The sequence below is a fragment of the Diceros bicornis genome, chromosome 14 (assembly GCF_020826845.1).
Source record: "Diceros bicornis minor isolate mBicDic1 chromosome 14, mDicBic1.mat.cur, whole genome shotgun sequence".
Classification (NCBI taxonomy): Eukaryota; Metazoa; Chordata; class Mammalia; order Perissodactyla; family Rhinocerotidae; genus Diceros; species Diceros bicornis.
The window spans coordinates 60,978,987-61,006,666 of record NC_080753.1 but is presented as its reverse complement, the minus strand read 5'-3'; the positions used below and the strand labels follow the sequence as shown (position 1 = coordinate 61,006,666).

Below are 27,680 nucleotides of genomic sequence, written 5' to 3'. Positions count from 1 at the left end.
AAGGCTTTAAATGAATAATTATGCTCTAGAGCAATAGTCATAATTATAATGAATTGATCATAAGTAATTTTGAATAAACTAGGCCAAAAGGGGGGTATTAAACCCCCTCAAAAATTACTCCAGGAATAAAATAATAAATATAAGGCCAACAAATGCGTTAATGACATCTAATGAGGGTAGCAGCCATCTATTAAATAAAACAAAAAATTACTTTGAGAACAGATACAATCAACTAATTGAACACTGATGAACATTAACTGACAAATTAATAACATTAATATATAAAAGATACATAATTGGAGAAAGAAAAGTGAGATAAGCATAGAGTGCTACAGAATAATTAATGCCCAAGGCCAAAGAGATGCTTTAAAATGGTGCCTGACATGTCCAGATGCTCCCCTGATGCTACATCACTGCACACAAAGGTACTCAGAGAAAATGTCTTCCTCACACCAAGGAGGCACTGTCCCTCATACGTGATGTTTCATTTGGAACGATTTTTCTTCTCCCAATTATACTCTCCCAACCTAAATTCACGTCATTCTCTCTAATCCTACATATTCAACCAATCACTAAGACCAGCTAATTCTATTTCTCCGTATATCTCAAAAACCAGCCCCTTCTCTCCATTACTATCATCAGTGCTCCAGTCACTCCTTCACCATCATTCGACTACACCGAACTAGTGCAATTACCTCTTAGCTGGCCTCCATGTCTTTAGTCTCTTTCCCATTTGGGGTGACCTGGCTACAAGGTGTATCAGCAGTCTGTTTAAAGCACGTGAATGGCTCTCCATTGCCTAGGAACACGTTCCAGCATCTTGGCACGGCATACAATGCTCTCTGTCATCTATGGTCCCACCTTCCTCATCTCTCTATCCTCATCTTCTCTCACTCTCTGCCATCAGTGATAGTAAGTTCTGGTAGTTCTTCACCCAACACCAACTACACTGTGTTTCCGTATCTGCCCCCTCTGCTTCTGTCACTCTTCACCAGTGAATCCCTACTGAATCTTTACTGCTCAGGTCAACCACCATCACTCTCTTAACCCCAATCCCCTTTCAGGGCAGGCTATGTTGTCCCTCCTATCTGCTCCCACAATACCCTGTTCAATTCTCTACAGGTACATTGCCATCACATCGTAAAATTCTCAGTGAATGCATTACTCTATGCACTGAATCACAAGCTCCTCTTGGGCAAAGATCATGTTCTGTTTATCTCTGCATCTCCAGGAAGGAACAAACAGTCTGGCACATAGCAGGTACTCAATAAATGTTTGCTGAACGAAGGCTCAAACCAACTTCATCATATGGAAACTACATATTGCAGTGATAGAGTTCTCTGGATTGCTAGTAAATATTTGGTACAGAACGTGGTTCAACAAGTTTGAGTTGTTGAAATAACTGCTAGCTAGTACTAATTTCAAAGATTTGGCATTGGACTACCAGTGTAAGAGATAACTATGTAGTAACTTGTTTACTTGTATCTGCTGTAATACAGAAGTAATTTTGGAGTATCTACTATATGCCAAACATTCTGCTAGAAAGTTTTGCAACTCTAGCATTCGCAATCTATAGACGACGTACCAGAGAGTAAATGATATATGCCAAGGTCACAGTGCTAGTAGCTGGCTGACCCCAAATTTGAACCAATGTTTCTTCCTTCAAAGGCCAGGAATTTCTCTAAATCGAGATTGCCTCACTCATGATTCTCATTCATAATACTCAAAACAATACTTAAAGCAAATTAGTTCAGGAATCACAATATGAAGGAAAGAAATAAGGGGGCAAAGAAAAGGGGGAAGTTCTAGCATCAAGTCATTGTGACTTTCATTTCTCTTTTGTCATGAAAGATAATTTCTGTGAGCTGGTTTTTATTTTAGTCTCAAAAATATCTGAGTTAAAAAAACTATTATACTTTCAAATAGAATTACAATAATGAGTGGCTATGAAGCCACATGATTAATCAAGATGTCACAGTGATATACGATTATAACTGGCAATTTTAAATCTGTTTCTTAAAATAGGGATGGTAGAAATCAGCTGAAAAAATCTTATCAAGGCATTCCCACTACTAATCCAGACAAAAGCCTGGGGGATCTACCTCAATTTAGCTGAATCTTGCTAAATCTAGAAATTCACAGCTTAGTTCATGCCACTTACCTAGTTTTATTACTTAATTTGGTTTCTGAAGGTTAGAATTTTCCTAAACTGGCTAAGTACCAGTTAATTGAGAAAATAAATGCTAAGACACATGTAAACGCTATTACCTGATGAAGTGGGTTTCAGTGTCAGGAAAGGGGCGATAGAGGAGAAGTAATAGGATATGAAGAACCTTTCATCCACAACAAAGTATGTGTACGGCTACTGATGCGAGTTATTAAGAGGTAGTCAATTTTCTATGATGCTCATTACAGCAGTTTTCAAGCAGAATGTTTTCTAAGTACACTTTGCATTTAAAAAAAAGCATTACCCTACTGCAACATAGAATAATTTAAAGATACTTTAAGGAAATTCTATTACTTATAATTGCATTTTGTGGTCTAACTTTACTCCTTACTTCCTTATATTCTCTACCTTTATTTTCTCTTTGCCCTGGTTCTCTCATTTATTATTTTTTAATTATAACAATTATTTCATTTTATTGTACGTATTCTTGTGAGTTTTAAAAATGCTTTAGGTGCCAAGGTGAAGTATAAATAGAACAAGCACAGTTTGCAAACTCCTATAGAACAAGTGCAATTTGGAAACTCCTATAAACTAAAGTCAATAAATCAGCAATGACACAAAGATCTAATAACTTTTTAATACTTCCCTCTACTGTCAAGAGTAAAAACGGTTATCCCCCCCCCCCAATTTAGGCTGCCGAATATCTTAACTGTTTTCTTCTCTAAGTTAACTGTACAACTTTTACTTACTTTTCAAAATCATTATCACTCAACATGGTAGAACTTAGCAACCATAAGAGAAAAAACAATTTTTTTTTGAAACTCCAAGCATATTTAATGATAATGAATAATCACTAGTCTAAGAAACTGTTTTTCTTCGCACAAATGAATTGCCTCTAACTGTTGTGGAGTATCGTAGAAGGAAGTGATCAGATAACAACAGTTCGAACAAAGTGCCACAGGCTACATATGAGCTCAATAATATAAATTCAGAATGAATTCAAGACAATTTGGGAAGAACTTAGAAAATTTAACACTAGTCTTTTTCTCTTTTATTCCTTTCCTCCTTCTCTGTGTAGCCTGTAATAAAAAAGTTAAAGCAGTTTTCACAGAGAGATACCATTTGTTCAACGTTCTATAGTAAGCAAATCTCTTATTTGGCTGCTTATAACAGAATTCTACGGTTTCGTTGATTCCTTATAATATACATATGCATTTCAAGACTTAAAAAGAGGGAAAACTTGTTACTGGAAAAAAAAAATCCTAATAATCTTAAGAGTACCAGCAAGCCAAATGCGACATTTTATGCTCAGGTTTGTGAGCTGTCCCAGGTGATGTTTGTATAGCTCTAAATTGAGTCAAGGGATACAAGGTGAGAAGCAATGAGATGATGGAAGTTCCCACAGATCAGCAGCTTCTGATTTAGTTTGTGAACAAAGCAAAGATTTTCCCAGTGGGGAGGTGAGAAGAGACATATCAAGTTAAAACTGAAGTGGAAATTAGGGCAAGAGGATTGAAACAACCACTACAATGTTATTTTTATAATATCTGTATAATATTATGTGACTGACAAAACATCATCACAACAAGTGTCTCTGCAACGCCACTACATTTGTCAAATCTTGAGTTTGGGCACTATTTCAACTTGCATGTTTCCTCTGTGAGTTTCTTAAGCTGTCCTGATATGTACATTTCATATGCCCAACCATACCACAATCTTATAAGAGCAGGGCCATCTCATATTTGTATTCCATCTACTCTGAGGTCCTAGTGCAGTAATATATACACTATGGGTTTTCAGAAATATTAGGAACAAACTGATTTGTCCATTTGTTCCAAGGTGAAACAACATTTGGTATCAACGTCTTCAGTGTAGCTCTCCTGTTTTGGAAAGGGAAAGGTGCTTGGTGTTAATCTCATTCACATTAGAGTTGGTACTATTTCCCTTAGCAGAAGAGGTAGCCAATGTGAAAAGTTCTGCAACAATGAACATACACACACGTGAAGGACACCCTCTGCCTGGTTCCTGCTTTCTCCAGGAGCTCAGGTCCAGGTCCAGGTCCTCAGCCTCCAGTTCAAAAAGAGAACAGACCTCTAAATATGAGTCATTAGTTAGTCCATTCATTAAGGCTGCAGTCAGAGACTCCAATAATGTTGCATTCAATTGTGTAGCATGTAGCAATTGAGACCTGACATTTATCAATAGTCAGTAATTTTACTAGTCATGAAACTAGAGAGCCTGTTTAGCTATTTCAGCTGTAAAAAGAAACTGTGAAAATAAATATCTTTGGGTTGATGCTTCTAAAACTTTTGAAGGCAGAGTCAAAGGATGCATGAGTTGAAGGAAGTTTCTACTGAAGAGTGTGGAGTTGTGGAAAAAGCAGTGCACTGGGAACTTTTAGTTCCCATTCTGTCATTTACCAGTTGTGAAACTTTGCCAGGCTGCTTATCCTTTCTATGCCTCATCTTTCCTTTAGATCCATTTTATTACTTGCTGGCTACTTCACCCAGCACTTAGCCATCTACGATTGACCTCCAATCCAATGCTTTGGCCACAGTTACCTACATCTGGTTCCGATGTGCCCCTTGCATTTGACTTCCCCAATGCCTTATTGTCTGTACCTGGAGTGCTCCTCCAGCTATGTCTACTTGTCCCTATCTGTGGCAGACACTAACTGTTGGCTGACCCAGCAGTCACTGTCTACCCTTTTCTCTTTGCCACCTTCCACTAGAGACTAGAAGAGCCATACCCTAATTTTCCAGCCCCTTGCTCAGCTAGTGGTAGAAATGTAACAGAATTCTGGTCAATAAGGTACAACCAGAAGTCTGCTAGAAAGCTTCCAGGGAAGTGTACCTTTTCCTCATGAAAAGAGAGTTTACCCTTTCCTGTTTGGGGGTACCCTTCTTTCTTCTTCTTGCCTTGAAAAGATAGGATATTTGGAGCTTCAAGAGTTGTTTGCAACCATCAGGCATAAGCAAACATGAGAGGAAAACCGAGACTCAAAGACACCTTGACATCATCTAGCTGCTAAATGAGTTCAAGCAGCTACATACCTCTAGACTTTTTCTATGTGAGAAGAATAAATCCCTTACTTACTTAAGCATTGTGTAAAGGTTTCCTATTACTTGTTTCCTGTTTCTAAAAGCATTCTTAATGACAGCTACTTTCTTTTTTTTTTTTGGTGAGGAAGATCTGTCCTGAGCTAACATCCCTTGCCAATCTTCCTCTTTTTGCTGAGGAAGATTAGCTCTGAACTAACATCCGTGCCCATCTTCCTCTATTTTGTATATGGGATGCTGCCACAGTATGGCTTGATGAGCAGTGCGTAGGTCCACGCCTGGGATTTGAACCTGTGAACCTCGGGCTGCCAAAGCGGAGCTTGTAAAACTTAACCACTACGCCACCCGGCTGGCCCCATGATATATACTTTTAAGGTGGTGCTTATGAGGCCAGTTTCTCTATACAGCCTCTGCTCCTTTGTACTTTACTGATAATCGTCTGATGGTACTTACCACTCTCCAGCATTGACGGGAGGCTCACTTTCATTTGCAGCTTCTAGCACAATGCTTAGTGTACAAGAGGTATAATAAAGACTGAATTATATATGTGTTTTTTTTTGAGGAAGATTGGCCCTGAGCTAACATCTGTTGCCAATCTTCCTCCTTGTTTCTCCCCAAAGCCCCAGTAGATAGCTGTATGTCATAGTCGTACATCCTTCTAGTTGCTCTATGTAGGACGCTGCCTCAGCATGGCTTGATGAGCAGAGCCTAGGTCCGTGCCCAGGATCTGAACTGGAGAACCCTGGGCTGCCCAACTGGAGTGCATGAACTTAACTGCTATGGCACCAGGCTGGCCCCTAACACTCAAATATCTGATGAAGAACTAAGGAGTTATGACACTCAATTTGGTAAGCATTAGGGCATTATTTTTGCCTTTCTCACAATTTACAATAATATATTTTTTAATCTATAGGAGGAAATGGCTGATAAAAATTATCTCTGAGGGGCCGGCCCCGTGGCTTAGTGGTTAAGTGCGCGCGCTCCGCTACTGGCGGCCCAGGTTCGCATCCCGGGCGGGCACCGACGCACCGCTTGTCCGGCCATGCTGAGGCCGCGTCCCACATACAGCAACTAGAAGGATGTGCAGCTATGACATACAACTATCTACTGGGGCTTTGGGGGAATAAATAAATAAATAAATAAAATTATAAAAAAAAATATATCTCTGAGTGCGATTTCCTTTTGCTTTTCTTTTTTTTTTTAATAATTTTATTTATTTATTTATTTATTCCCCCAAAGCCCCAGTAGATAGTTGTATGTCATAGCTGCACATCCTTCTAGTTGCTGTATGTGGGACGCGGCCTCAGCATGGCCTGACAAGCGGTGCGTCGGTGCCCGCCCGGGATGCGAACCTGGGCCGCCAGTAGCGGAGCGCGCGCACTTAACCCCTAAGCCACGGGGCTGGCCCTCCTTTTGCTTTTCAACAACAAATATTTATAAGCATATACTAGATGGGTATTGTGCTAAGCACCAGGAATAGAGATTAGACAGAATTTTTGCCTTCAAGGAACGAATGGCAGAGAGACAAGTAAACAACAACTATAATAGTGTTCGAAATGTGTAATAATAAATAGGAGAACGTGGTGCTGCCTCACATCCAACTTATCTTCCACTTTATCTAGAAACTGGCCGTCAGGCTTGGCATGAATCACCCCAACTTCCTACCCTCTTATGTTCCAACTTATCTTGACCTCCTTCACTACACTGATGGAAAAGCAAGTGTTCCTCCTCCTGTTCAAGACCAATCCTACCACGTGTGCTCTCAGATGCACCACTTTTCACCCCTCCTGGGGTCTTGCTCTGGCAGTTAGCCACACTCCCAAATCATGTTAACCAACTTCCCGGTGTGGGGGTGTCTACACTCACTGGGGCAGTTTACCTCCTTCTGATTCACTTCTCAACTCTACAAAGGTTCTACCGTAAGCACTTCACTAACACTGTTCTGGTAAAGGTCCCCAGATTTCTCTACATTGCCAAATCCAGGGACCACATTTCCCCCTTTATTTACTGGACCTTGCTAAAGCAAGTGACCCTGCTGACCACAGCCACCTTCCCCCAATATGTGGCTATCTTGATTTCCATGACACTACTCTGTTTGCTTGTTCTCTTCCTGCTTCTTAGACACTAGAGTAGTTATCCAAGTGTGGCCCAGGGAACACTGGGGGTCTCTGAGACCTTTCAGGGGATCCATCAGGAAAACTGTTTTCGTAATACCAAGAAGACATTGCCTTTTTCATGCTCATTCTCTTATGAGTGTACAGTGGAATTTCCCGGAGGCTAGATGACATGTGATACAGTATCAGGCTGCAGGCAGAAAACAACCATAAGAATCCAGCCGTCTTTAAGCTAAACATTAAAGAGATTTGCAAAAATGTCAAACAATGTCATTCTTGCCAATGATTTTTTTGGGGGAAGAAAAACGGTTACTCTTCATAAAAATGTTATTTATGTTAACATATAACGCATTTATTCAAAAGCCACTGATGGTAGGTGTGTTGCTGAGCCCAAAACTCTCATCTTTCTATCTCCAAGGTCTGGTATGGCACTGGACAAAGTAGTCTTCAGATAAGTGTTTTGGAAGCATTGAAGTAAGAGCACACTTAGGAATAGGACCTGTTTGGATGGGGGTGGGGGCTGTAGACAAGAGAATCAGGAAAATCTTTGTCCTCAGAAGGTCACTATTGAGCTGAATCTTAAATGAAAAAGAGGAAATGAAGACACGGGTGATTAAAGGGCATGCAAGACAGAGAGAACAGTACAAGGAACAAGGGGCTGTCTTTGAAATCTGCAAGACATAGCCTTAATACAGAAGGACATATTTTATAACAAGTAGTTTTATTATCTCATGAGATGATACTAGTGGGAATCTCAGGTTTTAGGTCCATAATTCCAGGAAACGGTGTAAAATGATTACCAGATTCCTTTGGATAATACACTTACATGTGGATAATAAATTTAGCTCAAAAGCATTACTCAAAATATAATTTGAACAATTTTCTAAATGCATATTAGCTTATAGTGGCTCATACACAAACTCATTTCCAATTTTCTGCCTCCCATCTACAACTTTGAATGATTTTCCTGCAGTGTACCCCTGTTGACTCGGCATTTATTCACTTGGTAAAACAGCCTTATAGGTGGATTTCACCACCTGGCTCATAAATCATTGCCAAATGGAATTTTAGAAATGGAAAGGTTCTTAGGGATGACCTAGTGCAACAGGCTAATTTTACAAACAAGAAAATTGAAACACTGAGGTTGAGTGAGTTGTCCAAGGTTATATATTCTGAGGGCTCCTACTTGACTTTTCCACAATGTACTCTCACGTCTACCCTAACCCTGCCGCTGTCTCTTCAGTGTGTGACCTATGGCTGATTCCCAGTTCTTGTTTATTGTCAGTAAATTTAAATCACAAAATTTTTTCCAGACTGTAGCGAAAATGATTTGTTTCCACTTATTCACTTGCTTATTTTTGTGGCTTCCTTCAACAGATGTGGTTAAGTTCTTGGTGCTAAGTACTTGGTTAATTTTTTGTTAAAAATTCCACCAGTATCCCTAGTGTTTACAAACTTTACTTTCCAAAGCCCAAGTCATTAAGCAAAACCATGTTCTTCCATGAAATATTTCTTTTGACCACTTGAGTGGGTGGATATGACCTCATTGGTATGACCTAGATGTTGTTCTCAAATTCATGGGATGAGTAGCTTTTCTAAACAGGTATCTAAAAATTAAATAGTCACTGCTTGAGAGGTTTAGTGTTCTGTGGGATAACCAGGGTTGTACTCGGTCTACTCATCATAGGGCATTGCTCATATACCTACTGGGAGGGAGGGGCCTATCTAACCATCTCTGTTCCAGGGGTAGGCTCTGCTCCTTGGACACTCAATCCATAGGCTGGGTGTCACCAAAAGCGGGACCTGGTGTTAAGAGATGAGCTGGTCTTATCAGATTCTTGCTTTGGGAATGTGGCTCAAACTCAGAGAGGATCAGGTAGTTAGTAGAAAACACCAAATCTGAAAAAATGCAGAGAAAATCCATAAGATACATACACTAATGATGCATCGGAAGTTACAGGAAGCAAAAACAAAGCAGAGGCTCTGAGGAAGCCAAAAGATACAAACAGTAAAGAGTATGAATAAGGGACTCAAGAGCAAATATGTGAATGCGGCAGACATGGAAAAAAAAGTTGTGTGCTACATCCAGGATGCAAGAGTTTAGACTCTCATTCTCCTGCTGCTGAGATCTTTTAAGATGTATCCCCATCTGATGAAGCCAAGATAAAGGTTTCACCTCCTGGAAGCTTGTGAGACCTTTTTTCCTTTACCGCTACTAGTGTCTCCTGCTTACAAAACCTGCCCTCGCCGCCCCTCCCAAAGCCAATGCCCTAAGCATAACGGACTGGATTCTTGCAACCAAAAAAAGCTAATTAAGACATCCAGGAAAGGAAATGGAAGGAGCGGCTGGAGCAAGCCTGCAGCTTGTGGAAATGTGCTACTGGCCCGTCACTTCCACTGTCAACTCTTCCAATTCTAGGGGAAGTTCTAAATGTGCAACAACGCGGTCCTAACCTGAGCATCGGCAGCTTTCACGCCCATCCTTCCTCTAACCACGAACCCCGGGATCCGACCTGGGGGAAAACGTCACAAGACTTGAAGGTCTTCTCTGATACGACCAAGGGCAAGCCCCCTGCCCTTCCCCCGAGGCTGCAGAGGGCCACGCCCGTCGGCAGGGGCACACTCCTCGGACGAAGCCTGCCGGTCACCGTCCCGAGGCCGCCGCGCGAGACGGGCTCCCTGCACCCGGGGCGTTCCCGGGCCGCCCGCGCCCCCCGACCTCCCGGCCCCGCCGCCCGCCGGCTCACCTGTAATTGTAGGCGCTGAAGTGCTTGCTCTCTCTCAGCATCGCCCGGTACAGGTCTAACACTTGTGCGCGGGTGGAGGCTGCCATTTTGGAAAGAAAAAAAAAGTAAATGGGTCCTCTTCGCAGAGGTCCCGAGTTTAACCCAACCCACAGAACTTCAGTCTCCGAGGAAACCGCGAACGAGATAAAACGCCGTGGGGCCCGGGCTTGCTGGCGGGCCGGGGCTCAGCATAGGTGAGCTCCGGCCCCGCGCGCGGCTTTGGAGGCGGGCGCAGGCGGGCCTCGGGCAGCTAAGGGGGAGGCGCCGACCGGAGGCGTTTCCGCCCGCCGCCTGTCCGGCCCTCGGAGCCTCTGCGGCGGGGAGCTGCAGGGACCGCCGAGGGGCAGGGGCTGGGCCCTGGAGCTGGGCGCCGTCTCCGCACCGGGCCGCGCTGCTCGTGGACGGCGGCGGAGGCTCGGCGCTGAGGGCGTGCAGCCCGTCAAGGAGCGCCTTTGCGAACTGATCCGGGGTCGCGGCGGGGACACGGGGTCAGAGCACAGCGCCAGGTCGCGCCTCTCGAGGGCGGAGGCCACGTTGCCCGGGTTACTGAGCGCGCGCCAGGCCGACGCCCCGCCCCCGGCCGCGGCCGCCCCGCCCCCCGTTGAGGCCGCCCTCGGCGCTGCCTGAGAGGCGTGCGAGGTGGCCGCGGTGTCTCCCCCTCGGCCGCGCTCGGTCGGTGGCCCTGAGCCAGCCTGGGGCACTCGGGTGTGGGGGGCGCAGAGGCGGCGGGGCGGGGGCTCACTCGCGCTCCAGGTCCGCCCAGGGTGACCGGCTAAGGGGCCTCCGGGGCAAGGCCCGCTTTCCTGTCAAAATGGCAGCGCCTAGCGTGCTCCGAGGGGAGCTGTGAGGAGGGGAGCCTGCCGCGCTTCAGTTTGAAACACGGGGACTGGGTCCCCCGGGCGAGCGGCGGTGAGTGCGGGCTCGCTGCAGCGTGGGTGCGTCCTGGGCGGCTGGCGCGGGGGGAGACCTGGCCGTGGAGTTTTCCTCTCGCGGAGTCTGAGCTCTCGAGGGGCTGCTGCGGAGTCAGGAGTCCCGCAGAGTTGTCGTCTAATAAATACGTACGAAAGGTGGGGTGGCCTGGGCTGTAGGCGTAGGGGATGAACTGGGGAAACCTTAGAGATTTAAGGACTGTTGGGGTCATTTCAGACCCAAAGCAAGAAGCTGAGCAAGTTTTCTCTTGCCAGTTGTCTTGCCAAAAACACAGCGAGGAGTAACTTTGTACGTAAAAGACAAGTTTGCATTGACATCCATCTTTCTCCAACTGCTGAGTTATGGTTGTGTTTCATTTCTTTATCTGGTTTTGAAATGACACTTGCTTTGTATCAAAGCAACTGTGTATTTTCTGGAACTTTAAGGGCAGGAAACACTTCTCTGGTTTTACCACACTTTAGTTTACTTGCAACAGTGTACTTGCAACGTGGTGTCCTTGCATTCATACTTATTAGTCATGTTGCAATGGCATTTTAAAAAAGGTATAGAAGAGAAAATACTAATATTAAGATCTTTTTAAGCTTTCTGATTTTTTTGTTTAAGGTCTGATACATCTATGAGTCTCAAAATAGGATTTTTTACAGGGTGGCTGAACCTCTGTCACCCTTGCAGGTTGATCAGGCCATTGGCTCATGCTTACTGAAAGGGCTTTTAATATTTTGAGTTTATCCTTTGGCATTTCTTTAAGGATTCAAGAGCAAGGGAATTGCACATTATTATAGAATAAGATATAGCTCTGTTTTCCCTTAATATGATGCACTGTTGAGTGCTGATGATGTGAAATGGTTATGTGGCACCTGGGAAAACTGCAGGGTTAATGCAAGTTAAAAATAGAGAAAGCTATCAAAGTTAGAAGAAAAATATAATTATTTTGGCTTGCTTAAAATTAATGGGGATTACATTATGTTTTGCTTTCATCTAGAAAGTGAAATTGGAATAATTATTATTGTATACAATTGTTTATGGTTAATAATCAATTTTATCTTTAATGTATACACTTAATGTATCTAAATGACTTGGACTTTGACACTTAATGTGTCTAAATGAGTTGGATTTTGTTGTAATCATATAAAACTTTCCAAATAAATATATAAAGTTTAGTTTGTTTGGGTAGCCTAGTTATGTTAGTACAAGAAGTAGTTGAGATTAGCAAAGTGATAGCTTCCCAGTTGATTCTAAGCTAAGTCTTCACAAAAATACTTTTATTATTTTATTTGAAATAATTTAACCAGTATATTGGATATTGTTGCCTTGAAACACTAATAAAAAGTAGTCACATTCCAAAGTTAAATATCCATTTTTGTATATTTTTATTGCAGAGATGACTATTTTCAGTAATTGCTCAGTTTGAGGTTGAAAGTGGAATTGGGCCAGAAGCTGATAATGGACCCTATTCATATGTCATGTTTGTCATTTATTTTTATTGGTCTTTCATTCTAATAGAATATGAAGCTGGAAGAGACCTTGGATGTCAACTCACTCATTTTTACAGATAAACAAGCTGAAGATCTTTTCCTCATTCATTCATTCATTCTATATTTATCGAACACTTCCTAAGTGCCATACATTATACAAGATGATGGAGTTTCAGTGATGAAAGAATATCCTAGAAATGATAGGGAACTAGATAAGCAAAGTAATAATTTATTGTTGTTGGGTGCTATGATAGGGATAATATTACCAAGGTTAGGGGAGTACAGAAGAGAGACACTTACCTAAGGGAAGGCTTTCCATCATAGAAGGTATTTCCACAAAGAGTAGTAAGAGCCAGATGAAGAATATGATAAGGTAGAGATTGTAGTGTATATGCAAAGCATGGAGGCGTGAGGGAGCGTGATGCATTTGGGAAATTAAGTGGTTTGGAGTAGGAGGAGTGGAATATTTTTGGGACAGCAGACATGATTAGCCCTGTACCTGCTTTATTTTAATGTTTCATCTCTTTTGGGGATAAGTCATTTCTTTTCTTATACATTGGCTAGTTCACGTAAGTCAGGTAGAACTGAGCTATTGAAATCTAGATTAGGTTTTGAGGTGTTGGTAGGCTTCTGTTTCAAACCATATTTTTTTTTCTTTGAGGAAGATTGGCCCTGAGCTAACATCTGTTGTCAGTCTTCCTCTTTTTTTCCCCCCTTTTTCTCCCCAGGGCCCCAGTACATAGTTATATATCCTAGTTGTATGTCTTTCTAGTTCTTCTATGTGGGACGCTGCCTCAGCATGGCTTGATGAGCGGTGCATAGGTCCGTGCCCAGTAACCGAACCGGTGAACCCTGGGCCACCGAAGCGTAGTGTGTGAACTTAACTGCTATGCCACCAGGCCGGCCCCATCAAACCATATATTTTGAATCTGAAATTGTACTTCTTTACCTCTATGTTCAACAGATAGGTGACCAGCCTGGAAGTTCAAGTCACTGTTCTTGTGGTGCCTTAAAGGCTATGAATCAAATACAGATCTGTTTTCCAAGAGTTTATAGTTTAAATACAATTTGTATGTAATTTAAAATATGGGATAGAAAGTACAAAGTGCTGAAAGGGAATTACTGGTGAAGCTCTATGGGGTCTCAGAGCATGAAGAAGTCACTTCCATAGCTGATGCCTGGGCCACACCTCAGACCGACAGTGTGGCTGAGGCCCAAGCCTCAGGGAATTTTTTTTCTTTTTTTTTTTTTAAATTCTCCAGGTGATTGGATCCAGCCAGGGCAGAGAAACGTTCATCTGTGGGAATTAGGGGGTTTTATGGAGGAGGTAATGTTTGTGTTGGGTTTGAGAGGATTTAGGTTTGAGGTGGGCCTTGAGGATTTGGATGTGTGGCTGTGGTAAGTTGGCTACTGTGGGAGGAAGTTTTATCCTTGGAAAGGGTAAAGGAGAGAGAGCCTGAATGAGGTCTAGGGAAAAATAATCATGGCCTAGGGAACACTACGGGAGGGCCTTGTCTAGAGCAGCAGAGTACATGAGGGTGAGTACAGGAGATGTGGCTGAAAAGGTAATCACAGCAGCTCTCTTAGATGGTAGACATGAGCTCAGGCCTTCTATATCTCAGTTAATCCTTCTGAGACCTGATGGGAAAGCTGTTATCTCCATTTAAGGAAAGGGAAGCAGAGAGGTTAGGTTATTTAGCCAGTTATACAGCTAGCAAGCCCTGGCAGAGGGCGTTGGTCCAGGGTGTGATCTGTTGAGCTATGATGTTTCATCTATACTGCTTCACAAAAGGCCTTCCATGCCTGCTTCAGGAATTTGAGGTTTATTAATTTTTCTTGGATAACATGGGTGCTTTAGTCATATTTGAATTTTAATTTAGTTGGATTCTCACTTATTTGTAAAGCTAACTGATTTGTATAGGAAATATTACAAATATTCAGAGAATCTCAAATGTTGATTTTTATACTAGCTTTTTAATTTTTTAAGATAAATTTACATTTTTTTCTGTTAACATCTCTTTGGAAATATTTAATGCCTTTTTAAAGAAGCTGTGGGGAGAGAGGGAGAATCCCCCTCTGCCCTTTCCCTTAAGGTTGTTATGGCTGGCCAAATAATTAATAAGACAGGTTAGCAGGAGAAAATAATACCAAGTTTAATAACATGTATACATGGGAGAAACTCAGAAATGAGCAAGTCGTCCCTCTGTCTAAGCTGCTTGCTTAAGTATTGTAGCTAAAGGCGAGGAAGGTGTTGGGGGTGGGTAGTGGTCTGGGACTTCAGAGGGCAAGAAGACAATTCTTTTCAGGGTCATCTATAGATAATGTGGTTAGGGAGAGAGAGAGTTTTTTGATAAAGGGGGCTTGGTGCCCCTCCCATTGTAACATCTATTTTACATTATCATTACAGCCATCATGATAGAAGATCTGTTCCAGGAAGGAGCTACCGTGTCAAATTCTTTAGGCAGTTAGTGGGGGAGGTCAAATGTCCCTCAGAGAAAACAATCAAGGTAAAGAGATATATTTCAGGGTGGCCAAATCTTGATCTCCCACAGTGCCTTTCCTATTGTAACATCTATTTTACATTATATTACAGCCATCAGATGGAAGATCTGTTCCAGGAAGGAGTTACTATGTCAAATTCTTTAGGCAGTTAGTGGGGGAGGTCAAATGTCTGTCAGAGAAAACAATCAAGGTAAGGAGATATATTTCAGGGTGGCCAAATCTTGATCTCCCTCGTTATCGTATAGCTTTCATTTGTAGCGCCCCAGTCTTCAAAGAATCGCTGTATGTTCCACTTTTTAAAGCCTCTGGGTAAACTATCCCGGATTAATACGTTTCAGGACATAAACTATATTTCACCAGAACTGTCCAAGCTGAATCGAGATGCCCTTCTGTTAAGGACCTTGTAGAGGAGATTCCATGGATGCCGAATTACACTGTTTCCTGAAAATCCTTTGCTTTGGTCTTGAAAGCTATTTGAAAATAAAATGTTCAGTGTAGTACTGGTCCTTAGGTAGATTTATATGAATTAATGTTACCGCACCATAGACAGTAATTTTTATGATACCTTCCCCACACCCACCATCCCACAACACTTTTAGGAGAAAGTCTAAACTCCGTAACATAGCCTATAAGACCCTGTGGAATGTGGCCTCTACCTGTTTCTCCAGCCCCATATCCTACCTTATTATTTTTCACTTTATATTTTTTAGTTCTTTAGTACTTACCTCTTTTGCCTCTACCCTGGGGGCCTTGCAAATGCTGATTTAGCTAACTGGAATGTTCTTCCCTCCTTTCCCAATTCTTCAGATCACAGTTGAAGAGATCCTTACTCAAAGGTATATTCTCAGACTTGAGCAGATCTTCCTCTTTTAAGCCTTCTTAGTCTTGTGAACTGCTTTTCAGCTGAGAGTGAGGGCAGTTGAAAGCAACAAGAAACCCAACTCAGATTGATTTAAACCAACGTAATGACTTTATTGTCTCATGTATCTTGAAAGTTCAGAAGCCAGATCGGCTTTAGGGTTGGTTTATTTGAGTGATGTTGAGAACGACTTGGTTTTGTCCTTTTCTCCACTCTGTCTTCTACAATGTCAACTTCACCCTCAGGCTGGCATCCTCCTTTGGTTGTGGAAGGCCGCCAGTAATTCTTGGGTACTGGTTTCTAGAACGTCAGAAGAACAAGAAAGCTTCTGCGCCGGCAGTGCCTGACAATCCTCTTCATTCACCTCATTGACCCTAATTCAGTTGTGTAGTCATCGTCTTTGAGCCACTAACTGTGGCCAGGGCATAGGATTATGATTAGTTTAGGCCTGAGCCATCTGCCTAACTCATAGAGGCGAGGGTGGAGCAGCTGCCCCCGAGGTATACAGGCTGTGAAAGGCCGGGGTGGGTATGTAGGCATGGGGTAAACCAGTGAAATTGAGGTAGTTACCCAGGGAAGGTGTAAAAGGCAACAAAGTTCACTGCAGCAGTCTTGCTGGAGTTATACATTTCTTTTTGTGATTATTTGATTAATATTTTTCTCTGATATTTGGCCATATATCATGAGGACAGGGACCATGTCTGTTTTTGATTATGATTGTTTTCCCAACACTTTGCGTATACCAAATGATCAATGAATGTCAGTGATTGAATGAATGAATCTATCACATAAGCTCTAAATAACTCACCTGTAAAAACTGTTGGGTGACTGGTAGGTAGTGTTAGTTGGCTACACAGCAGCTATACTTCCTGGCCAACAGAAAACTCTGATTTTGTTTGGGTGGCCATGGGCTTAGTTCCTGGAAATGAATCATAGTGGTCTAAAGCAGTCATTGTGAGGGGGCTGGCCTGGTAGTGCAAGCAGTTAAGTGCTTACGTTCCGCTGCAGCAGCCCACGGTTCGCCGGTTCGGATCCCAGGCGCGCACCGACGCACTGGTTGTCGCGCCAAGCTGTGGCGGCGTCCCATATAAAGTGGAGGAAGATGGGCACGGATGTTAGCCCAGGGCCAGTCTTCCTCAGCAAAAAGAGGAGGATTGGCAGATGTTAGCTCAGCGCTGATCTTCCTCGCAAAAAAAATAAAGCAGTCATGGTGATTCCATTGCCTTTTTGCCCGATACTTGGTTTTCCAGCCTTTCTTATAGCCAGAGGTAGCCACTAGACACAGATCTGGTTAATTAGACAAGGGGAAGCCAGCTGGAAATTTTCTGGAAAAGATTTTGCTTTCTGTTAAAAGTTAGGTAGTAGTGGGGGCTGGCCCTGTGGCGTAGTGGTTAAGTGTGCACTCTCTGCTGCTGGCGGCCTGGGTTCAGATCCCGGGCGCACACTGATGCACCGCTTGGCAGGCCATGCTGTGGCGGTGTCCCACGTATAGTGGAGGAAGACAGGCACAGATGTTAGCTCAGGGCCGGTCTTCCTCAGCAGAAAGAGGAGGATTGGCACACGTTAGCTCAGGGCTGGTCTTCCTCACACACACACACACACAAAGTTAGATAGTAGTCACAAAGGGGCTTGTTCATGCCCTCTCTGCTTTCAGTTTGGGGTGAGGACTAATGCTTGAAGCTCAGCAGCCATCTTATAACCGTGAGGAGAGAACCCTGAGGGAAAGGACAAGCGAATGCAAGAGATTCCAGCCTAGAGCCCTGACTTAGCTGAGCTGCTGAATGAACCCTGGAACTGGATACCTCCAGACTTGTTGTTGAGTAAACAATAAATGTCTTTCTGTCTTAACCCATGATTATCTGGCTTTCTTGAAGCTCAACACATCTTGATATAGTGCCAAAAATAAAGTAGAATTTCATTGCTTCAGCCTTGCCAAAAGTCTTTATTTGGAATTTACTACACTTGTTAATTTAAGGTCATTTCTCTTTGCTACTTGTGAAGCTTTGGGATATTTTCATTGTAGAAATCTGTTATGTGTACACACAGGTTAGGCTTTTTTTCCACTTAAGGACTTTTGTGCGTGAAGGTCCCTCTCTGGAATCATCAGTCTTCTCCCCTACTCTTCATTTGACTGGTGGCTACCCAGCTTAGATGTCCCGTCTTCAGCAAGGTGTTCCCTGGCCACAGTTTAAATTACACCTTCCTTATTTTATTATTCTTTCTTATAGCATCTTATTTTTTACCTTAACTTTTTATAATTTATAAAATTAAAAATTATAAAATTATATACCTGCATAATTGCAAGTTATTGGTTTAATGTTGATTTCTCCCACCAGAATCAATGCCGTGAGGGCAGAGCCCATGTCTGTTTTGTCCATCACTGTAAGTATAGTGCCCAGTAGGTGCTCAGTAAACATTTGTTGGCTGACTGAGTGAAAGAAAATAAGGCTGAAGTCCTTAGATTTCTGCATCTTCCATCTTGCTGCCCCATCACCACCAACAATTTAAGGAAACATGAGATGTTCAGCCATAGCACATAATCTGTTTGATTTGTTCAGATACGTTGTTCCCTGCTGGTCAGAGTTTAGGTTTAGATTTTATAACCCGAGTAATAGTCACTTAGCATACTAAGAGAAAGCATCCTGTCAGTTTTTTTAGAAGAGTGATACATACTTTGGACACTTTTTCTCTTGTGTTATGATTTATTCTCCCAGAGTTTTGCATTATCTTAATATAAGCTATATTAGCACTATTTTTCTAATTTGATGTAAAGAGTCTCTGGTGGTGAACATTTTTATTTTGTGTTTTGGATAACCCTGGAAGCATGGAAATGGATGCTCATTTTGGCAGGTTATTGTGCTTGGTTACTAGGCATGTTATTTAAAATTGCGTTTAGAATCTTTGTATTTTCCTTCTAAAAGAGTAGTCTCAGGAGAGGCCATGTGAATTATTGACAAGTTATTGACCTACAATGAAGATGCTTTTAAATAAAGTTTTTTAGTTTCAGCAGGCTATAATCCTAAATTGTTGGTAATAGTTTTATTGTTTCTAGAGAGATTTATTTTGCATTTTTGAAGTGATTGTAAATGCTGTATGTATCTGATAGTAAGGGAGAAAACTTGACCAGGATTTTGTCGATTTGGTAACATTTCACAGCTGTCGCATAGCTTTTCCATATCATTTTAAGTAAGTCACTTAATATTTAGGCGATCACATAATTTATTACCCAAATCAGGACGCTTCTGAGATCAGTGAAAATGAGTGCTGTGAAATAATGATGCTGGGACAGCAGGCATAAACCTGAACTGTCTTGGGGAAACCGAGATGTATGGTCCCTTATTTGGTACAGTAGTCTGTGATGACGATGTTAATCTGTTTACCCTTGTGTCCTAGGACTTTCCAAAATTAGGGATGCCTTCCCTCTTGTGACAAGGCGTTAGATTGTTTTGTTTGCAAAGAGATAGAAATTGCAAGAACCAATATTCTGAGGCTTATTGAAGGCTTCACTTCCCTTTTATTTCCTGCAGGATCCCTGCATCCTCACTGCCCTCTGCCCAGAGGTGGGATCTCGAGTTGTCTGGATTGCTCTGGATCCCCAGTCTACTGTGGCTCCACTGGCAATAGCAGATTAGGGGTGGAGGGGTACAGCAAAAGAGTTTTCTGTGCTTTAGGGTTGAATCTCTATGCATGACTACTTGGCTCTACTAAGGTGTGGGAGGAAGGGAAGCGTTCTACTTCTTTTACTATTTCACTTAATAGAGAAACTTGGGTGCATGGTTATATCTAATCACAATCTTTTTTTTTTTTTTTTGAGGAAGATTGGCCCTGAGCTAACATCTGTGGCCTGTCCTTTGGAAGGGGCCATAGCTCTGCTGTACCTGGGTTAAGACAGTCATAGTCTGTTAACTCAGTCTGTCCCCATGAGAAGGATGAATGATCACAAGTCAGTGTATGTGGTCCTGAGCCTCATGTAACTGATTTTCCCAAAGGTCATAGACAATGCTTAGAGTCCTCTTCCTTTCCTAACACTTTCTAATCCATTGCCAGGTACCGCAAAAGACATCTGACATACTCTCTTACTTGGTTCTCATACTAGTTGAATTAAGTAGGCATTGTTACCCAAATTTTACCAAAGACAAAACAAAAACCCTGAGGCTTAAAGAACCTAAGTAAGTGGACCCAGTTCACATGGCAGATTTGATATTTAAACTGAGGACTGTTTGTTTCCAAAATGTTTGTATTTTCCAGATTATATCATACCATATTTTATTTGGTGATATGAAGCCTAAAACCATCCTAGAGAAAGTAAAAAATAATTTACGTTGAAGTCTTGTTTTCTGTAATTAGAATCCTCCTACAGTGAACCCTGTTTTACCTATGGGTAAGCATTCATTTTTAAGCCCAAGTAGTCCAAGGGTTGGGTTATTTTGCATTCTCTTTGGTTCTGTGCTTGAAAAAGTACAATTAGTGTGTAGATGCTTAAGTAAATACGATTAGAGTGAATGATTATTACTATGCGTTACTAACTAAAATGTATTCAATGAGTATTTGCTACTTGATCAGTAATCTGATAAAACTTATGCTTTGGCTTTGTATTTTGCTAGATCTCTCTGAACCATTTTTTCAATTCCAGTATCAGTTTTTTTCCCCCTAGAACCGCTATACAGGTTCTGCAATTTTAGGCTGAGGAATATGAATTTTAAAAGATTCATGGTCCTGTCAGTTAGCTCAGTCAATTAGAACAGTGGTTTCCAGTCTGTGTGCTAGGAACTGTGGGAGCCACAGAAAGAAAAAGCTTATGAATTCCTATGTTTCTAACATAGGCTTGTCCTCCCATTTTTCAAACATATGTGGGTAATATAGTGATTGGAAAAATATGCTGTGATAAAAAGCTACTGTGACTCATTAATGCTTTTAAGTAATTTTGAATTATACAGCAGACATTAAAGTATATGTGTGATCTTGTGGAGTTTGGATAGTTTTTCAAAGTTAAAATTTATTCTCAGACTAGAATAGGTTGGAGCACCCTGGTTAGGTCATAATAATGCAGGAATGTTTCTCCGTGTTAATTGTTATGTTCCTCTCTCTTCCATGGCTGTGGAGCCCATTCCTGCTCCCTGGAATGTGGCAGAAGCGTGTCCTCTCATCACTCAGTGGACTTCCATTCCCCTGGGTCAGGTCTTCTTTGGCTCCCACCCCTCTTTGTAAATACAGGCAGTCGGTCAAGTCCATCTATTTTACCTCTGATCTACCTCCAATTTTGTCTATGTGAGGAACAGTGTATTAGTAGCAGATAGATGCTGAAATAAATTATTAGATTGTGCTTTGCATAGGAGAGTCAATAAATATTTGCCAATTGACTTATCAGTAATTCAATGGAATATCCTACTAGTGCTATAGTTTCATGATTTACTAATGTCCCTTGGTTTTCTTACTTCTTTTCCTCAAAATTGGATTTCTGTCATGCTACAGGATTCTTGTATTTGAAGCTAAGTAATGTGAGTTTTGTGGCTCTGTTTTGACAGCTCAGTTGTTTTTCTCCTTCACTCTGACATTCCTTGTTCACAGCTCGTCAGTTCCCACCTGCACTGAGGGGACTACTCTTTGAGTGCTTACTTTGTGCCAGGTATAGGGCTAGCTGCTTTATGTGTTAACTTACTTAATATTCATAACAGTCCTACAGAATGAGGAAACATAAATAAGTGGCCTGGCTGTGATTTGAGTCAAACATTTTATTGACTGACCTTCCTCCGTACTCTCAATTTTAAGCATTTCTGTTACTCTGCTCTTCCTGCCTTTCAGCTTACGCTCTTTCAGCTTACCCACAATCCTTTGTCTCCACCAGGATTTAGAATCCATTGGCCTTTCCCCCTTTTTATTGTGCCATATCCCTCTCATATCGTTACTTCCCTCTTTACCAACCTAGATTTTGTGTTCACTGCTTTTGAATATCATCCTAATTGGTCTGCTTCAGAGTAGTATAGTTCTCGTTCCTAATTATTTCCCTACTCTGCTTTGTTGATGTGCTTTTATTAGTAGAATGGATTTACAGTGTAAGGAAGAAACATCGCGGGCATATGTACACCTGGCTACCCGCCGTGTATTTCTGCCTGTGATTTAGTGATATTCCGTATGTAACCAATACGTTGAACTAGGATGACCCCCCAGTACCTCTTTAAGATTTTGTTCAGTGGGGTAATCGTCTTCTGCCTCTGGTTGAAAATTTACTTCTTCCCTCACCCACTCCTCCTGCAAAGGACCTTGCGATAGGAAAGGGTGATGGTGTGTGCATGGCTTTTTACTCTTTCTTTGCTTATCCTTTTCCCCTGAGCTAGCTGTCTACCACTTATGCCCCTGTGGGGGTTGAAGAGTGGAGAGAGGAGAGGGGAGTAAAAGGATGCAATGATTCTACATTAGCTGGGTGGCTTAGTACTCTAGGTTTGACTGTCTCATTGGGCATTTTTCTGAGTTCTTCAGAGGACTCACATACTGGGTCCTTCCAACTTCAGCTTCCTCGAGTTAGGTGATTCTTCTTTGACTTATTATGCTCTCCTTTGCCTCTGGCTCTTCTGAGGTCCCTTCCATAGAAGAAACGTTTGTTTTTGGTGTCCCCTCACCTGCCAGGTGCTCTTCTTGGGCAAAGCTTATAGTGGCTCAGTGCTGGCTCTCTCCTCTTGTCCTCCTCTGGCCCATGAGACATGCCCACCACTGGTAGGTACAGTAACCTCCCTAACAGAGTCCTCTGCTCTCTAGCTCTCTCTCCATCTTGTCTCAGGTTTCTAGTGTTTCCCAATATCTGCTGGGTGCCGGGTCATGGTCTCTCTCACTGCACGGAGTGCACATCAACCCTCTCTCAAGGGGGTCCATTGAAGTTTCTACCCTTTGAGCTAAGGAGGCAAATGCTCTCTCCTCCTCCCTGGAGGGAGTGAGGCCAGAGGCTCCACCAAAGATTTCTCTGAAGGAATCCCCATAAAATCCCTTTCTTTTTGTATCTTTGGGTGAGTATAGTCCTAGAGTTGTGCAAATGACTTTCACTCATTTCCTTTGTAAACTGTACATTTTGATATGTGGCATTTATTCAATTTTGCTTCATTCAAAACTTCAATTTAACATTTTTACATATAGTTTTTCTAAAAATGACCCATGGTCATTATTTTTTTTTTATATATAATTTTATTTATTTATTTTTTCCCCCAAAGCCCCAGTAGATAGTTGTATGTCATAGCTGCACATCCTTCTAGTTGCTGTATGTGGGATGCGGCCTCAGCATGGCCAGAGAAGCAGTGCGTCGGTGCGCGCCCAGGATCCGAACCCGAGCCACCAGTAGTGGAGCGCGCGCACTTAACCGCTAAGCCACGGGGCCGGCCCCCCATGGTCATTATTTAAAAATCCAAATACATTAGAAAAGCAGAGACAGTTAAGCTGCTGAAGTCTTATAATATAGAAATAACTATGGTTAATATTTGGTAACTGTTATTGTAAACACTTGTCTGAATTTTTATATAGATCGATGGAAGGGTGGCTGGCTAAAAAGTCTTTTACAAAGATAGGATCATATCACATAGTATTTTTAATTTTTAAAAATATATTTATTTTATTTAAATGTAACAGAAGAAAAAGCAATTATAGAACTGAAGGGGTTGTTGCACTTCAAAAAGTCATGGAACACTGATGTTTGGATCATTATGACTTTTTGGAGAGACTGTTTTGATTTTTAGCTGGTGTATATGGTTCCTTTGAAAGATGGAAAAAACGAGTGCATTTGCATTGTCTCCTGTCTTTCCTCCCTGCTCTAACATTTGATTTGTTAAATTTTATTTTTATGTTGTCAAGATCTTTAACTTCCTGTTCTGTTACCAATAACTCCAGTGGTTGTTTAGCATATACTTTTAAATGGTTTCATTGCTCACTAACAGTTCTTTTATAACAGTTTTTCCATTTCTTGGATATTTATTTTGACTGGTCTTTTTTTGCAAGGAGGCTGGATTTTTTCATCAAGGTTTTTTAGGAAGAGTTTATCGGTGTTACATCCTCGAGTTTTATGTTTGAGAATATGCTTACCTTTATGCTGAAAGACACCTTGGCTGGCCTTAAAACTGATGCCAGCCTGACTTTTCTCTCTCCTTTGGTGACTTGCTTTTTCTGCCTAATAACATGGAATCTAGTTCAAGATTTTATACTCTGAACCAATCTACCGACTTTCTAAGCCTGTGTGATGAGTTCTTTTCTCTCAATAACTTCTCCAGGCTATTAATGTTGATCGTGACATTTTAATTTTTCTTGGCATATGGTCTGCTCTTGATTTGCAGATTCAAGGATGTCTTAATTTTAGGAGAGATTTTTTTGTGTGTGTGACATCTTTGAATATTTTTCTGTTTGTTTTTTGTTATTCAGGAGCACCAATAATGAAGTTAGATCTCTTTTTTCGTACATATCTAGCATCTTTCTGGTCATTTTTGTATTTTTCTTCATTTACATTTCCTTTTGTAAGGCTTCTCAGACTGTCATTCCTGCCGCTGACTGGGTTTTTATTCATGTTTAACTTCTAATATGATACTCATTTTGTATTAGTTTCATTTTTCTTTTCTATTTCTTGGGCTGTACCAACTCAATTTTTATATACTCAATTTTTATATTCTGTTGTCTTCTTTTTTTTTTATGTTTTATTTATTCATTTTTTTCCCCAAAGCCCCAGTAGATAGTTGTATGTCATAGCTGCACATCCTTCTAGTTGCTGTACGTGGGATGCGACCTCAGCATGGCCTGAGAAGCGGTGTGTCGGTGCGCGCCCGGGATCCGAACCCGGGCCGCCAGTAGCAGAGCACGGGCACTTAACCTCTAAGCCATGGGGCTGGCCCATATTCTGTTGTCTTCTAATCTCTTTTATGATGTCTTGTATATCCTCTTTGGCCCTTCCCAAGACCACTGTATCTTTTTATTTTTTTTTTTACTTTATTTCTAGTGTCTTAGGTTTTGGAGAACAATGTTTGAACACTTTCTTTGTTTCTTAGAGTAATTTCTCTCTGATAACATTTTCTTCCTTTTTGCTTATATTTTTAAATTTGTTTTCATTCACCAGTTTCTATGGATAGTCTTGGTTTGTTTCTTTTCTGATAATTGCTCATCTCTGGATCAAGGCAGTTTCTCTTTGCTGAAGAATAGCCGCTCTGCAGCTTCAGTTCAGGTTTGGTTACTTCCTACTCTGAAGGCTTCTCAGGTTTGGATATTCAGGTCAGTATGGTTTGTGTTAAAAGCTCTGTATTTTGTAACGTAGTGACTGCTGGTTCTTTCTGCCCGCCCCCGTCGTAACCCTACCTCTCTGTGGCAGTGACTTACAGGCGGATTCTAGATGTTAACGATGGTGCATCTTTGCTGTTCCTTCTCCTTCAACTCTACCTCCCCTGAGTTCCAGGATGATGTTTATAACACATACATATGTCATTGTAATGCTCCTCTAATTATATCAACTTAATTTTCCTATAGGATAAAAGTCAGGGTCCTTAGCTCCTCAGAATGTGGCCCCAAACTCACTTTCTTTTCTATCTATTACTACTCCCTCATTTGTTCTCTACACTTCACTAATCCTAAACTGCTTGCCCTTTCAGAATCTTCATACTCCCATGCCTCTGGTCCTTTGCGCATGTGGTCTCCACTGCTTAGAACTTTGCCATTAAGACCACTGGTGTGCTGGTGGATGTTTCATAAGTGATGTTCATGGGGAGGGTGCCTGATCTGTAGTGTTGGCTGTGGTGGGTGTATTTACACCCAATTTCAGGGTACTGACAAAAAGCCACAAACGCAGAATTGAGGAGAGATGTGCACAATCTCTGATGGTGTTTAGCCATCCACCACTGAAAATTCACCCTTTATGAAATCTTTTCCATTCTTCTCCCATGTAGAGTTAGTCACTTCCTGTACTGTCCTCCAGTGGTTGTATTGTTTTGAGTTTTGGTTGGGGACTATATATGTCTCACTCTGGTTCCCTTGTAGTCTGTGAGCTCCTTGAGGAGTATAACCAACTTTTAGTTACAGTGTCAGATATTCAGTAAGCTTTAACTGGCCAAATCAGTATATCAGTGATATCTGTTGTTATGTTTCAGATGGGAGCATATAGATGGATCTTTATAGACCTATTGTCCCTACTGAAAAAAATAAGGTGTTGATGTTTATATGTTATTTTCTTATATACGTTTATTTCTTATACTTAATTTGGTCATGATGATAATTGTATAAAATCATCTATAAGTTACTAGATTTAATAGGTATATATAAATCTGGTGGAAAACTGAGTTATTTTCTCGTCAGTCAATGACAATTGTTTGTAAATTGATCACAGTTCTCACCATTTGTATCATTTAGTTGCAAAAGTGTTTGATACAGATTTCCTACATGAGTCTCATAATTTAACATGATTTGTTTGCTGCTTAGTAATGGATCTGTATCTCCATTGCGTTTTCCTTCGAGACCTCGTCAGATAATGACTACTCCAAGATTTTAAAGGGTATTATAGTTTATTATGCTATTATTATTCTTACTCTTTTTCCTCAGTTTATTTGCAATAATTTTGAGATTTAGACATTGGGGATGTTGCATAGGACTTGAAGTCAGTATTCAGCAGAAATAAATAATCTAGATCTCAATCTATATCTTACCTTCTTCTCTTTCTAGTTCCCCCACTTCCAAAAGGGAAACTACTGTCTGAAAGATACCTTTCTAATATCTTTTAATTGGGTTGTCTGTGAATTTTTGCTCTCTGGGTTTGAGAGTTGTTTGATTCATGAAGAAATATTTCAGAGGCATAATTTATCAGAAACTTCATAACAGAGATCAAAATATAGACAGGGCAAGGGGAATAAAACCTCATTTACTGAACATCCATTTTGCGGTATACACTTTACCTACATTCCTAATTTTAGTTTTTATAAGAACTTTGAGAAAGATGGGACTATTAGATTTATTCACCTAATAGATAAATAAATTAAAGCTTAAAGAGTGTGTGATTTTCTAAAATGTTGAAGCTAGAATCTGTACCTAAGGCCATGGGACTCTAAAACTACAGGGGTATGTTTGTTCTGGGATTTGGATTCCTTTTTTGCACCTTGGCTAAGTATTCCATTCTTCTCTAGAAGTGGGGCTGAGGCTCTTGAACGGTTCTCCTTTGCTTGGACATTTACATTAATCAATTCTATCTTTTTTAGAATAAGGCATTACTGGCAGTTTTGTTTAACAAGTAAGGTATGATCTTCTCCACAAATTGGCTGTGAGAGATCTTTGTTGGCTTCAGAAAAACATGGAGATTGTAGTATAGCTGTGAAACTCTGAGAAATAATTTATTGAATGTGTCTTATGTGTGAAGAGATGAGCTAAAGGATGCTATTCTTTTTTATTGCCAACAGCTCATTTGGATTGCTCAGAAGTTGATATAGCTCTCATTTTTGAATACCTGCTGTACTAGTTGTTTTACATCCCATTAATATTAATCTTGGTAAAACTCCAATGAGATATATAATGAGTGCCATTTTATGTCTGGAGAAACTGAGGCTGAAAGAACTCTCACGAATGGGCCAAGGTTACACAGCTAATTAATGGTGGAACTGGGATTTGAACTCTTGTCTGCTTATCTGTACGCTCAAGCTCTTCCCTCTCTCACAAGCCGCCTTGCCCTCTTCTGTTTAGAAGAGAGACCAGGATTTGAGCCATCTAAGCAAGCTCAGAGGTCAGATCTGTCTTCATCTGAACTTGTATCCCTTTAGTTGTTCCCAGATCACATTAGATGACAGATGGATAA

General features: G+C 41.3%; 2 protein-coding genes across 7 annotated transcripts in view; one reads left to right on the top strand and one right to left on the bottom strand.

The window, feature by feature from the left end:
• LYRM4 (LYR motif containing 4) overlaps positions 1-10,173 on the bottom strand; it is a 180,065-nt gene extending 169,892 nt beyond the window's left edge. Inside the window, exon 1 of the mRNA XM_058555336.1 lies at positions 10,088-10,173. Within this exon, the coding sequence (XP_058411319.1) occupies positions 10,088-10,173 (86 nt within the window). The remainder of the gene's footprint in view (positions 1-10,087) is intronic.
• Positions 10,174-10,262: 89 nt separating this feature from the next.
• The window catches only part of FARS2 (phenylalanyl-tRNA synthetase 2, mitochondrial), a 503,346-nt gene continuing 485,928 nt past the window's right edge, over positions 10,263-27,680 (top strand). For 2 of the 6 annotated variants that reach the window (XM_058555331.1, XM_058555334.1), the window contains exon 1: positions 10,520-11,035. The gene's annotated coding sequence lies outside the window, so the exon portion shown is untranslated. Of the gene's footprint in view, positions 10,321-10,519; positions 11,036-27,680 lie in introns of those variants that run through there. The other 4 variants (XM_058555332.1, XM_058555333.1, XM_058555329.1 and 1 more) reach the window with 3 other exon arrangements.